General features: G+C 38.8%; 2 protein-coding genes across 10 annotated transcripts; both read right to left on the reverse strand.

Moving 5' to 3' along the window:
- Window positions 1–4,117: 4,117 nt before the first annotated feature.
- Window positions 4,118–12,551, reverse strand: LOC102699728 (phosphatidylinositol/phosphatidylcholine transfer protein SFH6-like). Of its 8 annotated transcripts, XR_001549426.1 has the most exons (17): window positions 12,308–12,551; window positions 11,549–11,849; window positions 11,335–11,431; window positions 11,149–11,248; window positions 10,982–11,059; window positions 10,830–10,912; window positions 10,637–10,738; window positions 10,488–10,537; window positions 10,313–10,412; window positions 10,132–10,230; window positions 9,930–10,040; window positions 9,591–9,714; window positions 9,023–9,178; window positions 8,779–8,945; window positions 8,455–8,529; window positions 7,937–8,021; window positions 5,043–5,810 (listed from the first exon to the last, which is right to left on the reverse strand). XR_001549426.1 is itself a non-coding variant. In XM_015832602.1 (15 exons), the coding sequence occupies exons 1-15, from the start codon at window positions 12,333–12,335 to the stop codon at window positions 8,001–8,003; spliced, it is 1,776 nt and encodes a 591-aa protein (XP_015688088.1). In that variant the 5' UTR covers window positions 12,336–12,551; the 3' UTR covers window positions 7,889–8,000. The 8 variants fall into 8 exon arrangements, 1 of the variants encoding a protein (XP_015688088.1); XR_001549424.1 differs by lacking the exon at window positions 5,043–5,810 and adding an exon at window positions 4,118–4,314 and having other exon boundaries at window positions 10,830–10,907; window positions 10,982–11,248; XR_001549425.2 differs by lacking the exon at window positions 5,043–5,810 and adding an exon at window positions 4,868–4,994 and having other exon boundaries at window positions 10,830–10,907; window positions 10,982–11,248.
- A 464-nt stretch (window positions 12,552–13,015) lies between these two features.
- Window positions 13,016–16,199, reverse strand: LOC102700003 (bifunctional nuclease 1). Of its 2 annotated transcripts, none has more exons than XM_006644511.3 (11): window positions 16,082–16,199; window positions 15,620–15,939; window positions 15,213–15,383; window positions 15,081–15,130; window positions 14,923–14,979; window positions 14,616–14,681; window positions 14,458–14,532; window positions 13,879–13,994; window positions 13,674–13,765; window positions 13,354–13,412; window positions 13,016–13,227 (listed from the first exon to the last, which is right to left on the reverse strand). In XM_006644511.3, the coding sequence occupies exons 2-10, from the start codon at window positions 15,936–15,938 to the stop codon at window positions 13,357–13,359; spliced, it is 1,002 nt and encodes a 333-aa protein (XP_006644574.1). In that variant the 5' UTR covers window position 15,939; window positions 16,082–16,199; the 3' UTR covers window positions 13,016–13,227; window positions 13,354–13,356. The 2 variants fall into 2 exon arrangements, with proteins under 2 accessions (XP_006644574.1, XP_015693534.1); XM_015838048.2 differs by having other exon boundaries at window positions 15,620–15,953.
- Window positions 16,200–17,037: the final 838 nt, after the last annotated feature.

Raw genomic sequence — 17,037 nt, forward strand, 5'->3', positions numbered from 1 at the left:
TATGTCACTACTTTACCAAAATCCAATACAATTATTTAACAAACAGTTTCTATGGGATAAATGAGGGGAACTAAAAATTACGTTTCATAGAACAGAGGCAGGAACTCCAAAAAAAAGCACACTACCCCGTTAATGAAAGGCCATGTTCCAGGCGTTTGCTGCATCTCTCTGATCAGAATAGAGAACGAGATTGTCAAAACTGAAAGCAAGCCATTTGGCACACCGGTTATTTAGGCGGTATTCTTTTTTCATGAGAATTTTATAATAATTTTATCATCTGATTTTGGGATGACTATTTAAGGTCATTAATGACTGAATTCAATAGTGGGAAATTGAAATTTTGTTTCTAAAATGTTGTATGAAAACTTTCATCTAGAAATGTTTTGCACAAAAGACATCTACCCTTATCTTTTCGCTTTTGTTTATGTTTATCAGTCAAAATTTAAATTTTCAACCTTAAATTTGGAGTAGGTTTTGAGATTTTTTTATCGTAGTTTATTTTTAGCTTTGGGTTTTAGACCGTTAACAACATGTATATAAAAGGTTTATTTAGAAGTTATTTTTATTTACAAATATATCGTTTGATTTTTTCCTTAAAAAATCCAAACAATCACCCCATAATACAGGAGGTTGAGAAGCGTGTCCGTGATAATTCATACCCAATATGTTTCATATTAAAAGGCCATGTTTCATTCGGCTTGAGATTATTATAATCTGACTTATTATGGGTAAACTAAAACAAACAAATGGATTATCATAACATATTATTATAATCTATAGCTCAAATTGCTATAATTTGGCAAGCTCATCCAAAGGTGCTTATTTTAGATTATTGGGTGGCTCTAGACCCACTACCCGTTGATACTTTAAAAATAATAACCAACATTTGTTATTTCTTTATACTTTAGCTTATAATAATCTAGTTTATAGCAATCTAACTCAGTAATCAAGACTACAAGAATACCTAACTGAAACAAATAGGGCCTAAAACGTTTTGATTTTAGTTAGATTTATCCATGAATGAATATGTATATATGTGTCTAGGCTTATTTGTTTCCGTATGAATACAGTGAAGGCTATAACATATTCTAATGTGAAACATAAGCAATAATCAATAATGAGAAAAGAACAGGGACAAGCAGATTTCGTTGGCTGATATGTAAAGTTGCTCCTTTCAAAAGAAAAAGGCAGCAGTCCACATTGAAATTGTTGTCAAGTGATAACAACGATCAAAACGGCATGTGTTTCTGTCGTTCCTAGTGGGATAGAAACCGTCAGTTTCAATTCCAGTTTTTGTTCTAAACTCGCTTGAAGATTGTTTTTGTTCTAAACTCGCTTGAAGATAGACAGTATGTGAATGCACCTAGACGGTACAAGTGGTAGGCGTCGTTGTAAACAACCCGGCCGACTAGCGGAAATCGGTTCGGTGCCGGTTATATATTAGTACCAAGTTGGCACGAAAAAAAGCAGATACTAAAATAGTAGGAACTGTACGCGAAGCATATGCTGGTGTTGGTGACAGAAGAAGTGGTGGTTCTTTTGGGATTCTCCTCGAGCCCTTTCCCCTGTAGTGGCGCATGGTAGGGCTCAGGTTCAATTGGGTGTGTGGTTGTTTGTAGTGTTCACGAGGGTGCAAAGCTTCTCCGACAGCTAGGTAGCAAGCCACTGCATGCGCACTATATGCGCCTAGTACTGCACCGATTAGTGTCGTAACATGCACTAATGTCTTTTCGTTTCTAATTATGCGTACGAGCCAAAATTTAAATTTTTAATCTTAAATTTAGAGCTAATTCTAAGGATTTTTTATTATAATTTATTTATCAGTATTGGCTTTTATATCACGAAAAACAACCACCCTAATGATCGCCGCTGAAAAGCTTCAGATGCAATACAGTAGTGTGTGTTCATGGCAGTAGCAGCCAGTAGCTAGCTCTACTCCGCTCAATTCCAAGCTCTCTTTTGACCCCCGGTATAGCGACCCTTCAGGCTATAGCCGCTCTGATCGAGTTGGGTGAATCTGGTTAGTCATCGGTGAGGCGAGCTAGAGGCCATAGTTTTGTGGTTTCCACACATTCTGTTGGCTCACAATCGCAGAGAATATCAAGACTTTATGCTCCCGCACAGTATAATATGTATGTAGCTTATATAGGGCATTCGGTCCATATCGCCTTTTACAGTTCTCTGATGCAACGGACGAATACATGCTGTTGAAGGGAATAAGCTAGGAAAATTCTGAGAATAAAGTGCCACCTCTAGAGATGCTTATATTTTCTAAGGCACAAATCAAACACATAAATTAGGAACACACAGCACATCCAGTACACTACACTACTATATCTCCAATTAAACTAGGACTCTAGTGCACGAGTAAGCGTACTTTCACTTAACGTGTGTGCATGTATGTAGCATTCTAACTAATTATTTCATAAGAGTATCTATGAGTAAAAAAAATTCCAATTACTTAAGTAATATAACTAGTCTTAGCCCACATATGTCCCACCACCCCCAACCACCACACACAAAAAATGACCTATTTTCAAGTAAGAGCTTTCTTCACCAAGGAGGTATGCATACTGGTTGTAATGAGCCCCTTTATTTTTGGCCTATTAAATTTAAGGATTGAGTTTAAAATAGGGTGAACTAAAAATTTTATATACTTTTGAGCTTTAAATATATAAACATTGAATAGAGTTGTGAAAGAAACCATGTGTCTTAGCCCATTACCACCTCTAGCCACGTACTACTACGTGAGCATAGTTCGCTCCTCATGTTTATTTTGATGAGATTTATTAAATAGTGAATGATAAGGAAAATAACTAAATGCCAAAAATAAGCAACATCAAACGCAGTGTTCTTTCTTGATGAAAGATTTTTTTAATTTTTGTCAAAGCTACTATTGGTTTTAATTTTTAAATACTAAGGCAACAGCCTCAGGGAACTTTGAGTACATCCAGTTAGCAAAAGAAAAAAGAAAGAAAAAACCTCAGAGTTGGTAAAATTAAATAGTACATCCTGACATTTGCAGGAAAGGACTGCTAAAGAAATAAAAACTGCAATCAATTGCGAAGAAATTGCAGAGTTTGGCACTCCAAAAGCTCTATGAAGTACTAAAGTTAGTGAAGACGTGCATGCGTTTGGTCTAGCTTGAGTTTATTCCAAAAGCTAAATTTGCAGTCCTTGTCTCATAATAACTTTATTTTTCCGTTTTTTGATACAATGTTTCGATTCTTCGTCTTATTTGAATTTTTTTGCGATTAATATTTTTATTGTTACTAGATGATAAAATATAAATAATACTTTATGCGTGACTATTTTTTTAAGTTTTTGTATAAATTTTCGAATAAGACGAATGGTCAAATGTTGGATACGGAAAAACGAAAAATGAAATTATTATGGGACGGATGTAGCAGCTACCTTCTCAAACAACCAAAGAAAAAATGTTTATTAGAGAAACAAAGAAATCAATTACTCCATCCATCCTAAAATATGAGAATTCCTAGGGCTGTACACGGTATTAAAGAAGTTGGTAGAATTAAATGGAAAAATGTTGTGATTGATTTAGAAGAGAAAGTAGTTGGAAGACTTCAGTGGTGTAAGTTTGTGATTGTTTGAAAACAAAATCCAGCTGAAGTACCTTATTTTTGGATGGAAGTAGTTTTTATTGGGAAGTGGGAGAGGAAATTAAGCCAAGAGTTTCAAAGTAATCGAGTTCAAAATGCAAAGTCTGCCAAGTACATCCACCTTTCGGTAGCAAATACCAATTCATCATTGAATCTACACTGATATTTTGCATCACGAGCTTTTTTAACGTTCTTAGAAAAATATCTAAAGGTATCATATTTTTCGACGTAAAAATTTACTATCTCGAGGTATAGTATACCCTGAGGTATTAGAATTTTGCACTAAAATTTTTGATGACTCAAGATACTTTCCAAAGATGATAAAACCGACCTAATTTGTAAATTTTTAGCAGTACATTCATAAATTCATTTTTATGTTATTACTGACGTCAGGAGACTCTACATGTATACCTTTGCAGCCTACGGGTTTATACAGGGTTATAGGCGTTTCCACTTGAGAGGAATCGGAATATAAGATCTCAATTCTTTTGTGAGCCTTGGTTCAGTTAAGTTGGACCAACAATACAACCACCGAATTTATAACGTCACTCCACTAAATTCTAATAAGAAATGCATCAGCTTGGGCACCATTGTCCGGTGCCAGAATCTGAATCTAGGCGACATCCCTGATTCAGTCTTCAGGGTTGTGAATATGTAGTGTCCCATTCCAGTTTGGGCATTCGCAGTCTCTTCACTGCATTGTCAGCGAACAGAAGTAAGTGGCTACAGCCAAGGGCACTATAAATGGATGGTTTTTAGTATGTATATCTTTTCCTTTGTATGTCACGTTAATTTCCACATTGACAAGTAATTTGCAAGATGCACCAATAATAGCCGTTGAAATATCGTCGTTTGACCACAAAAGGGTCAGCCTACGCCAACGAAGACAGAAATTTGTAAGAATACACTGTTATGTATATGTGTACATATCACGATTAAAATATAGTCACCTACCAAGGGGTATTATTATTATGATATATCTTTCAATAGAAACGCTAAAACCATCTTATTTTTTAGGCACCAAATCAACATAAAAAACTTCCTTGAAATTTTAGGGAGAAGGCTAGGGATGTACACCAGATCCCTGTCAAAAACCGATGGGATCAAAATGTATCCCGGTCAAAAACTGGTGGGATCAATATGTATTCCAGTCGACTGGCCACAAAACATTTATTTGTTAAAATAAATCGAGTTGCTGAGACATTGAAACATTAGGTACGGGCATGCAATACATATAGCGGCAGACCGCAACACCGTTGATCCTAGGCAAGCTTCAGTTGTCAACTAACTTTTGCGGACATTGGTGACAGTTTATAGTGGAGGCGATAGCACCGGAGCAGTGGAGCTCAGGCGGCCGCCTGACCTATTTGGGAGCTAACTCCACCGCCAAGTAGAATATCAAAAATAAATGAAACACCGTTATTTCCTAGTTATAATATTTTTCTTATCACATATGAAACAAAGTTATAACTATTGAAACATAAAAAAAATCATCATTGCAATGTTCTTAAGTGGCCTATTGAAACATAAGAAAATGCATATTTAAACATCCACATAACATCATGCACACGGGTGGGCCACTTAAAAAGACCCATTGCAACGCACCATATTTGTCTCACAATCTAAGCGCGACCATTGTATCCCATGGATGCGAGCTTGACATCAATTGTCTCCCAATCTAAGCACGACTATTGTATCCCATGGATGTGAGCTTTACGTGATGTCGATCTCAGCATCGAAGAAGGTGAACTTAAACGTCCTATAATGCCTGTTTGCAGCTCCCTGGGCCTCCTCTGATTCAGCAGTGGGCTATGGCTAGCCCCCTCCATGGTTGGCTCTGTAGCTCCTTCAGGTCGTGTGCATGGTTTTCTATCACGTGTGATAGTTTAGGGAAGATGATAAGACACGAGGCAGCGTGGTGGTGAAATGTGTGGGATGGAGAGCGTCCAATCTTTTACCCCCACTTCGGGTGTCTGGTTTGTAAATTTAGGCATGGTATGTGTAAGACTAAACAGTAACCATTGTATACTCTTATTTTCATGCTTCCACCGAAAGATATGGCTGCCTAATATCCTTCCACTATCCACATGTTACTCGTATGCATATAAACTTGGTCGTACATGTAGCAGCATTCCTCAACGGAACCCATTTGGTGCTCAAGTCCACTTGCTGGTGACGATCGTGATGTTCCTGGACAAAACAAAAACCATGACGACAAAAGGTCACAGGCTCACAGCAAGCTCGATTTGGAAGCGTCCAATGTGGAAGCACCAATACGATTCAACAATTTGGGTGAAAATGGGAGATTCTAGTGGTCAAATCCTACAAGCTACGTACCAGTCGATCAATCAAGTCTAATCACCCCCACTGGCGTGAATCCAGGGCTTTTTCATTAAAAATAAGGTTCAACGATATATTTACAAACAAAAAATAATTTATGAATAAATTTTTCATATACATATTATTAGCAATCTAAAAGTCAAAGCTGAAAAATAAAATTTAGTGAAAACCCAAAAAACAGCTCCAAATTTAAAGTTAAAAATTTAAATTTAAATTTACAAAGATAAGGAGAAGCGAAAAGATAAGACAGAAGTGGACAGGATAGTGGCGTGCTGCTCTTGCACGTCTGCTTTGATTGGTTGATCTGATGCCATACGCGCATGATCGATGATGTCTCCAAACATCAAAACTGCGTGCCAAGAAAAAGACCGGCCTACATGCTGAGGTATCGTGAAGAATATGCACCGGAAAATTCCCATTCTGAATTCCCGGCAGATTGATCACAGTTAAAGTGAATCAGTATTGTCTGCTCGCCATGTGTATTCGGACTTATTAAGCACCTTGTATATGTGTGTATTTAAACTTTGATTTTAAGCACCTTGTAACATAAATTTTGAATTTACACACAATTATGAGCATTATGCAAAATGATAAAAGCACTAAATATTAAGGGGTTGTCTGCTTGATGTATAAACTTATAAACTTACCGCACTACACTCTGCCAAATGTGTGGCATGCCACACAAATTATGGTAAGCTTAGACAAAAGAAAGTGCATGACATGTGGGTCTACTATGTGCTAATAAAGCGTGGCATGTCACGGTTGTGGCAGTCAACGAAACACTATGCTAACAAACTATGGTATGACTAAAGTATAACTTGGTAAAGTGAAGTAACCGATCAAACAGCCTCTAAGCTTCATAAAAGTATGGTTGTTTTCTTCTCTTGTAAGTTATTCTTACCTCAAACATGTTAAAATGTAGATGTCGAAGATCGGTTTTTACGGTTAAAATGTAGATGTCGAAGATCGGTTTTTACGGTGAGGATGTGCAGCATCAGTTTTCTCAGAAGAGTTGATTGGTTCACTTCTTGGGCAGTTTTCATGTGGGAGTGTTGGTTAGCTGAGCAGTGAAGGTTGATTTTCATGCATTTGCTTTTAGGATGGAATTCATGTGAGGGCGTCATTTTTTATTTGGGGCTTTTGTAAATTTGCCACTGGTTCTTTTTATTGCATGAATGTCACTCGAATGATAGCTTTGATGATAATTATGTAAATTTCTAGCGATAGTTTTGTAATAACGATTTAAACTGATGGTAAATTTATAACTGTCTCTTTTTATTAGCTAGTTTGATGGTATAAGAGAGGGCGGACTATATGCCTCTTTTAGATTTTCATTAATGAAGTATTAAGCAACTATCTTCAATTCATATAGTAAACCAATAAATCATATGTAGAACAATCTACAAGACCTATTTTTCCATAGCACAGCCTACAAGACCTACTTTTCCATAGGACTAGGTAGCATCTTTACCAGCCTTTAAGATCATTTATAGTGCTCCTCCGTGAGCAGTATTGAGGAGGAGCTCTGCCGCCATGGGAGATAGAATGTGTGTGGGGAGAGTCACCTCTCTAGCTTCTCCAGACTACTACTCCCTCCATTTCAATTTAATATTATAAAATGTTTTTAGTCATACCTAAATTTATTTATGATATGTCCTGATTCATTATGTTCATATAAATGTAGGAATGACTATATCTTCTTATAATTGAAATTGAAACGGAGGTAATAGTTTTTACATTTTTCCTTATGAACGATTGGCTAATATATAGTATCATCCGATCAATCTACATGTCACACCTATTTCCTCTAAACTCAACAAGCCGTAACTTGCAAATATTAAAAAAAATACACCTAAACCTATGACGTCAAAGAGGTGACAAAATGATCTTTCCTTTTTTTTTTTGAATATATTCACAGAAACATATAGTTGAATAAATAATTAAATATCCACATTTCAAAAAAGAGTCCAACTTACAAGTATTCAGTGACAGAACAACACGAAAGCTTTGAGGAGAATAGCAACCATGCCACTCTGGTACTTAGAAGCAGAACCTCTTTTTCTGCATAAAATGGATGGGAGTATATGAAATAACTTGCACAGTGATAGGAGATATTGCTCTGTCCAAATTGGAGCTATCATCCTAGCGCTACAAATCTAGACATGGAGCGTGTCTAAATTTGTAACAATAGGACGAGCCAAATTTTATTCAGGTAGCTACATTTCGTGACAGAGAGAGTAGGCTAGAAGAGGGACATGCGTGAGTCAACCCACGTGGTTACCTTCGACTTGCTATAGTTCAACTTTTTGCAAAAATACACACATTTTTCAATAGCAACAAAGAAAAATGAGTATTTTTTGGAACTAGTGAGTCAATAGGTACTTCTGGGTGAACTCAGGCCCATCCCTAAGACCCTAACTAAAGAGTAGTAGCATGCAAAAAGGAGCATTTCTCGAAACAAGAGAGTAAATTAATTGGAAGACCCACAACTTACCCGAAATTTGATCTTCTTTTGTTGGTCAATATATGCAATCAGTTCATCCTGCCTCATCAATGCATCATAAAGCATCTGCTCATGAGATAAGCAAAGGTCAATATCGAAAAATGCTATTTTTTGCTTAGTTGTTAGTTCTTATTACAGAAGAAAATCAAGAAATCCAGAGAACTGTCCAATTCTTGGATGTACAGTACAACATATAGAAAGAATACCTCAGAACAGTACGATACCACAAAATATTAAGCTATCTAACTAGAGTCCATCCTCGTCGTTGCACAAAGGGAGGGAGGGAGATAAGAGTCCATCTGATTTCAATAGTACCTTCTTTGTAGATATTAGCTCGGCTTCCAATGCATCAACACGGTGAATGGCTCCATTCAGTAATTCCTCTCTATCTGATGGCATTTGAGATTGCTTTGCTTCAATCTCTTGTAATTTCTCCTCCAATTCACCAAGGCGCCTTAATACAGATGAATGTGTATCGTTTTCTGTGGATCCAGGAGAAGATGGAGGTCAAAACTCTTCTTTAACCTCAATTTCTTGAGGGAACTAGTATTATAGTTACCACAGGCAATGGCCTGGCTTGATAGCCTTGAAGTTACTCTGCTTGGGGCAGAACGAAGCACCGCAACAAGGCTCACGATTAAGACTGTCAGCCACATAGTAATTCGATTTCGAAGTCCACCCAATTCCATAGGTACATTTCTTAAAGAAAATGAATCTGGGTAAAGGATGCAGCAAACTAAGTCAAAATCACTCCAATGAACTCTTGGTGGACTTATTTGTCACCAATCACTACATATTGTAATATAATGGTCAGTTTGGTTTGAGGAATGAAAAGATCACTTGGCCATATATAGGTTGTTTGGTTTGAGGAATGGGATGGATTTGTCCATCCTCAGCTCATCCCTCCAAAGTACATACTACATGAAAAAACTAAGGAATGGAGTCATTCCATCAAACTTGTGGGATGATCCCTTGACAGATCACCCATCCTAGATAGTTTGATTGATAAAATCAAACAGCTAATAAAATTCCTAATATCCCATGTTTCCTAGTTTAAGAATGTTTAAAATCAGCAAGTAGACAAATTCTTAATAAGAGCTACAGGAATTATGGCATCATATAAAGACCTGAGTTGAAAGTCATTGAGCTGGTTATTCGACCGATGCAGGTATCCACAACCTTGTCAATAACTGGGACGTCCTCTACTCTAGTAGGAGCGCCAGATGTGGAAGCATGTCCTGGCAATTTGGACTGCAGAAAGTAGCACAAGATGTATTTATGATAATGTTTACCAACATAAAGATTGAATAAATAGGAAGAAATTAAGAATGAATCATCATTGTTTAGAGCGAGTACTAATCAGTAATCACGGATCAACATTGTGCAGTTGAAAAGCGCAATAGAGCCAGTACTAATCAGTAATCAGCCTCGTGCAGTTGAAAATTCCAAAAGGTATAAGATCTTGCCTCGTGGACAGGGGTCAAATGAGGGTTTACGATGGGGTTAACCGAAGCAGTAGGAGACGAAACATCTTCCATTTCAGAACTAGACTCGGCAGAGGCATCACTGCATTTTTTCTGCTTGAGAAGGGGATAAAATCAAGCATCTAATGGATATTTATTAACTTTAAGATGATGTTATGAGTAATTTCATTCAAATCATGGTTACAGTTAAGTGTCGAGGGTTAATATAACAGATTTTCTTCCCGTCAACACTTGATATAGCAAGAATTTGCCGTCCATAGTTTGCTTCACCATTAAGTACCCTCTAAAAATCATAGACACGTTATTTTAGTGTTGTAAAACAGGGGGTATAAGAAGAAGGGTAGGTTGCAGGAAGAGTGGTAGACCTTTATTATGCCAGGATCCTTCCAAGGACCTTTATCTGATTTTATGCAACCTCCATGTTCTTCACACCTGCATTTGCCACCAAGAAAATCTGGAAGTTCACTGAAAACATGAATTAAACAAATATTAGGATAGGAAACAAATGACAATATTTGTGACAGTAGACAAGACCCTAACCTCTCATCAATAGCTTCAAGTAGCTTATTTTGGTACTTGTTTCCAAGGACCTAGGTGAGAAAAGAAAGAAAAGGTTATCAGTACCTACACTGAAGTATCTACCATTCTGACAAATGGTAAAAACATACTCCTAAGCAACAGGGACTTACATGAATCTTGGAAGCGGTTTCTGGATCAAGAAACGATTTTATTGTACCCCATAAAATCTTGAAGCCTTGACCAGCATTTATAACGTACAATCTGTGCAAGGTCTGCACGAAGACTAGAAAGATATTAGGTAAGTCCTGTTACGGCCCCAGATAAAAAAGAGAAGTAACGTTAAAAGATAATGAAACCATCTACCTCTGGATAGTTGTCATTGTTGATCTTCTGCAGTTGCATTATTAGCTCTCTTGCATCTTTTGAGAAGTTCTTTAAACCCTTCACTTAAAAAACAAGTTAACTACTACTCTAACCAGAAAATTTGGCAATAGCAACATTGGCTATAAACATACCACTCCTTGCACATCCAAGATAGTAGTGCACGAATCTATGTGCCTTTTTGCAGCAATGGAGCAAGCTGGAAATCTCATCTGCAAGCACTTCTCGGACTCCTTGACATGATATTTTACATATCTATCAATAGTTGTAACTTGTACTAATTTGGTGGGATCGACTTTACCAATTAGTTCTATGTAGACAGGTCTTCCCTCTTTATCCACACCATGATAAAATTGCGGATAGTACTTCAGAACATCATCTAACTCGCTGTAGACAAATTCCTAAATGACCCAAACTTCAGATGTTATATGAAGAAACAATACTACATGCCTACATATTGGAGCCTCTGGTCCATTTTCGGCATTACCTCTATATTATCGGCCCCAAATTCCCTCCTCCATCTAAGCATTTCCGACCACATATGTTTTGCTTTATCAATATCAAATTTCCGCGCTTTCAGGAATCTACATGTCACAGGCACATGAAGAAATTTAAAATCAAATAAGCAATGCTGATTTTTCTTCAGGAGTAAGGAGAACCAAAGTAGCTCTGACTGAGATCAGGAAGAAAAAAAATGGCACCTCAACATCACGTGATAATCATCATGACGTTCTGGCAGCAAGCCCTCGTCGTGTAAGCGCTGGTGAAACCTTTCGACAGCTTCCAACTCTTTAACATCCCTTATGTCCTCTATGGAGGCTACATGGTCGCCGATCCTCTTTTTTCTCTTCCTTCTCAAGGAACGCCTAAATCTATTTCCAGCGCTGATAGCTCGCTTCTTGAAGGAGCCTGCCTTGGCCTTTTTGTCTCCTTCTGAGTTGTCCTCCTCAGATTTCCACTCTTTCTTTTCTTCATCATGCACAACGCCTTCAAAACATGCACCTGGTATATAGTTTCAAGGCAATGCCCATCATCTTAATCAGGTTGCAATTGGTAACAACTAAAGCGAAAATAATCAACGCGAGAACGAAGTATATAGCAATGAACTCAAAGCAGCGCAATTACACGCACGTTAATAATATAAGTGGTGTGATTATAAATTTATAGTACACAGGTGGTAAACTACTAGAATTAAAAATTCCAATCCCACTCAAAGCGTCAAACAATCAAAGCACCCAATTGTTTGAGAACATGAACTGTTTTTCTATTTCCGAAATGATTTTGCCATGTTCTCTACTTGGACTATTGAACCCCCCTCACGGAATCAACCTCCCTGCAACCGCAATTTTCCGCGTTCGCGTATGACAAACAGGTAAGCATTCCAGAAACGAGAATGGACGCACGAGGAAACAACGAAATCATCAGGGACACGCAGCCGAAGGAAGAGGGTTCGCACTCACAGTGCCGATCGACGGACCCCGACATCATCGCCTTCCTCTACGCGGGGCCAAGCCGAGCCGATCCCTCGAGGGAAATCCAATCCCCTAGCCTCGCCGCTCGCCGAAGAACAAGGATTCCGGCGGCGCAGGAATGCGCGGAGACGGGCACGAGAATGATGATGGCTCTTTTGAAACCGATTCCTTTTTAGATTTTTGATGCTTTGTTTTGGGGGAGAGGGGAAGAGAAGCTTCTGCTCTCCTTTCATCGGTGGAGGAACCGGAGGGGACAGGGCAAAAGAGCGAAAGGGGGTGGTGCTACACGTATCCTCCCGTGGACCGGGTCCATAGGCTCACAACGGCAATGCGGCATCGTCTGCCACGTGGGAGGCTCGCGGGGGGCTCTGATCCGTCGACCTGGCGCACACGCGCCACGCGGCCCCGGAAGGCGAGCGATGAACCAGCACCGTCGATCTAGATGCGCTGGTGCTTACGAACCGTTGATTTGTCTCATCGGGACACGCACGCGGCAGTGGGTGGGTGCGGTGATTCAGGAGATGACGTTTCGAGGCTTTTGGGCCGGACTGGGAGTTTGTTGGGTCGGGCCGAACCTTGCTTCGGAGCAAACAAATGAAACGGCAGTTTCAGGAAACGAACAGCGCTATTAGAAGAACTTCAGTAGTACGAAAGGCTGCGAACATCTCGTGCAAGCAATTTGCTCAATGTTGTGCATAAATCAACTGTGACAAACATGGGCGACTTTTCAATCAATTTTACAACCAACGGCACCACGAGCTGGGAGCACCCAGAATCATGGTCATGTTCTAGTACGTATGTATATGTATCTATAAGTTCTATAAGTATTTACAAAGATCTTCTTGGTATTTGGTAATGGTTTTATGCACTCCAGGCGAGCTAGTATGTACACCTCCTCCCATCGGCAACTGATCAGAAGAAGCGAATTGTCATTCAGTCAGTTTGATAGAAACGATGTAAGCTAGTTTGTGCAAGCGAGTTAACAGAGAAATCGACTATGAAAATTTCAAGAATGGCATGGGTGACTTTGTTACCTGTTAAATCATGTTCTTGTTCTTTGCCCGGAACGTGAAAAGCTGGTCTCTGTACTGGGCTGAAACATATAGCACCAGGAATGGTGTTAGTCACCTTGAACGTTGTGTTGCATATATTTTTTGGGAGGCAGCTATAAAACAAAACAAAAATTTCCCATTGAGGGGTCATCTAGGAATTTTACAAGATTTTTATATGAATTAGTTCAATTTCAACAACAATCCTATAAAATTCCTCTGTTCCAAAGGAGACATAGTACTGCAATGCAACACTCCTGCAATGCATGACTATTTTTACATTGTATAAGCCAATATGAGCTTACCAGCATCTTTGTAACGTTCCTCAACAGCAGCTATCAGCATATTGCGTACCAAATCAAACTCTTGGGCCTCAAAGCAAGGTTGATCGTCAGGCCTTCAAAATGGTATGGATGCATAAGTACTTCAAAATATATATTTTTTGAAAGGTGTACTTTAAAATAAATTTCATCTTTACTAGAAACCTATGGAAGCAATTTTATTACCAACCTGTCGAGTCTTGTGTATTGGAACTGGTCTGATCCTACATAGCTCTCAGATGGCTTTGGTTGTACAACTTTCAATCCATTGTTATATGCTATACGCCTATTCACTTGTATAGGAACCTATCGTTAAGATTAGAATAGATTGGAGTGAGTATCATAAGCGTCCAGTGAACAACAAAACACCAAGCAGATCAGGATTTTGCTGCATACTCTTTCATTACTGTACTCAAATCATTGAGTGCAAAATTTTCCTCTAAAAAGAATTTAAAATGAAATAAAAATGAGTGCCTCTGGTAGTCTGGTCATTGATTAGTGCACTCAAATCATATCATCCACGGCTAGTAAGATTTAAGTAACAGGTCGGATAAACAGGCCACTTTTTTTCTTGAGAAGACAAGAGAGTTCTCTTGCTGATTTTAGAGTTTTCTCGCTAATGCTCAATCAAAGAGATACATCTTGTAACCCCTACCATGAAATAAAGCTACAGAATTTTTAATATTCATCTATTACTGACACTAAAGCAAATATGGCCAGCACTTAGTAGTTAATCAGAAGCACAGATGTGCGGGAGATGAATGCACACCTTACACCGGAAAGCAATGTTGATGGCATCCGATGGCTTGAGATCAAAGCTAATAGTCTCTTCTTCATCCCCAATCTAGATTAAATGATGACATGATGCCATACTTCAGACCAAAATAATGATTAGTTAATTGATATTTCACTCTGAATTCATTTTACCTTAGCAAGATACAATCGAGAATAGTACGCATCATGGACCATTTCTGTAATTCGCACCAAACGTACCTAAAAAGACAATAAATCTGAAGTGAATGATAAAAAATAAGCACATTCATGAAAGTAATAGTACGAATATCCCATCTGTTTACCAAAAGAACCTTTTAGAGAAGACTTAGCCCAGATGCATGATAACCAGATCAAAAGTAATAAAACGAAAGTGGCTGTACACATAAGCACATTCATGAAACACTAAACAGAAAACCTACACCATGTAGTCTCATGTTGTAAGATTTCATCTTAAACTCACCACATATCCCATCCTTTCAGTCATCTCCTTTACCACATTATAGATAGTTGGCCTTGGCTGGAAAGACAAAATATCGATGTAGTTCAGATACATGACATGAAACCAATTGAAATGAGAACCATGTGGATTTTTAACATGTATCTAAATCCAATTCTTACAATTCGAATGTTCCGAAGGGCAGCTAGCAACATGATACTCGGTGTTTCCACTGAAAAATGGTAACGTGGGTATATCATGTAATAAGATAAGCATATGCAGAAATGGAAAGCGTGCCCAAGCAAGAAACATACTGACAATAATTGGAAGCAAAAGGTCACTTCCATCTTCCATCTTCAGAACAATAGCATGGTGAGGTGCAGAATCCCGCAATCTTAGTACACGTGGGTTATTTTGGACACATCTAAGGTTTTTGCCGTCACGCATTTTTATCACAAATCCATCAGATACACTTCTGAGCTCAACTGCAACGACAGATAAAACCAAAATATTAATCCTAAGAAATGAACAATAGTTGTTTAGCAATAATAATGATATGTAGCTGATGCTACAGGCAGCAGGTCCCAACTTGGTATAAGCGGTGTAGCTGATCTAACAACAGTAAGCGTTGTACAGGGAAATCCAAACAAACAATGGCCGAACAGAACATTGCTCGAAATGCGTCAAAAACCAAACAAGTCATAAGATCAGTAGCAATTACCAGCCTCCATCACGCTGGAGTTGACGAACTCCTCGCCGCTGGCGTCGAAATCCGCGGCAGCGGCGCCGTCCCCGTCCCCGTCGGAAGACGAGCCGTAACTGCAGCAAACAGGCCATACCCAGCCGCTCCGCCCGTGCCGCTCGGACGGGAAGCCGAAGAACCTCCGCGCCGCCCGGTAGTGGTCTCCCTGCACTCCACAGGCCCGTCTCCTCAGCTGCACGCGCCGAAGCAGCTGCCCGCTGATCTTCGCGTCGGAGGTCAGAGCGCCCGTCGCCGGGGCAGCGTAACGCGGGAGAACCGGCCCGTTGATGATCTCCATCCTTGCAAAAAATAACTCCATAAACCAACCGTCAGAAATGAACTCACAGGCAACAAAAAAAAAAACACATCAGAATTCAACTCCGAGCGAAGAATCGATCACAATTGAAGAGCGAACGCACTAGGAGGCATGAACTAGCTTACCACTGATCCTGGCGGGAGGAGGGCCTGATCCGAGCGGAAGGACGCAGGAATTTTGGGGGGATTTGGTAAAGTTTTTTTTGGCTCGAAATGTTTTGAGCCAAATGTTAAAACCCTTATCGCTAAACCCGACTCGGCTTTTATGGCCCAAGCGGTGGGCTGCCTGAAGTGACGGTATTGCCCCTCGATATTTGTCGCAGCATTGGTCGCTTTTTAAGGTGCTTTCGGGAATGCGGGTGGCTGGATGGAGTGACCATTTCTGTCCGTTTGACTATAAAATGGAGAAGATCGCTCCATCAGGATATTTTCTCTTTGGATAGAAAGCCTAAGCGTGATGTGGAAAGGGCTGAAGATATTTCCTACGGAGTACCTCCTCCGTTTCAGGATGGTTATTTAAGAGTATCTAACGGTTTATCTAAATTTGGTTATCCATATTTTCATTTAGATTATCATCTAAAACAGTTTTATCATTCGTATCTATTTATACTCCAGCATATTATTCATATATGACATCGTCCGTATCTTCTTGGAGGATGGAGAGAACATCTAAATATAAAATTTCTATTCCCTGATACAGATGACATCTAAAAATAAAGAATATGACAGATGCTTTGTTGGAGCTTTACGTTTACCCTTCATCCTCTATTTTTAGGATAGAGGATGAGATACTTTATTTTTAGGATAGAGAATGAGATAGAAGAACTATTAGGGATGCTCTAATCGCTAGTTTTCAAACTTCACACATGATAATAACTTTTAGATGTTAAATGCGAACGATGATCGTATTTTTCATCGACAATATGATGTTTTCTTATGTGTGTATATAAAAATACATATATATATATATATGTATATGTATGTATATATATATAATTACATTCATATTTTAATAAATAATGCTATTCCCTTTTTGCATAGTTTTGATTATTTGTTTTATTTAAAAATTATGAAATTATCAT

The sequence above is a fragment of the Oryza brachyantha genome, chromosome 1 (assembly GCF_000231095.2).
Source record: "Oryza brachyantha chromosome 1, ObraRS2, whole genome shotgun sequence".
Taxonomy (NCBI): domain Eukaryota; kingdom Viridiplantae; phylum Streptophyta; class Magnoliopsida; order Poales; family Poaceae; genus Oryza; species Oryza brachyantha.

Coding starts and splice junctions, on each gene's coding strand:
- LOC102699728 (XM_015832602.1), bottom strand. CDS start 12,335: ATGATGTCGGGGTCCGTCGATCGGCACT. Junction 11,249..11,334: donor TTGGGGCCGATAATATAGAG/GTAATGCCGAAA, acceptor TGGGTCATTTAG/GAATTTGTCTACAGCGAGTT. Junction 9,715..9,929: donor ATTTGACCCCTGTCCACGAG/GCAAGATCTTAT, acceptor TACTTTCTGCAG/TCCAAATTGCCAGGACATGC.
- LOC102700003 (XM_006644511.3), bottom strand. CDS start 15,938: ATGGAGATCATCAACGGGCCGGTTCTCCCGCGTTACGCTGCCCCGGCG. Junction 15,384..15,619: donor CTCCAGCGTGATGGAGGCTG/GTAATTGCTACT, acceptor CTGTCGTTGCAG/TTGAGCTCAGAAGTGTATCT. Junction 13,766..13,878: donor CAATACACAAGACTCGACAG/GTTGGTAATAAA, acceptor ACCATTTTGAAG/GCCTGACGATCAACCTTGCT.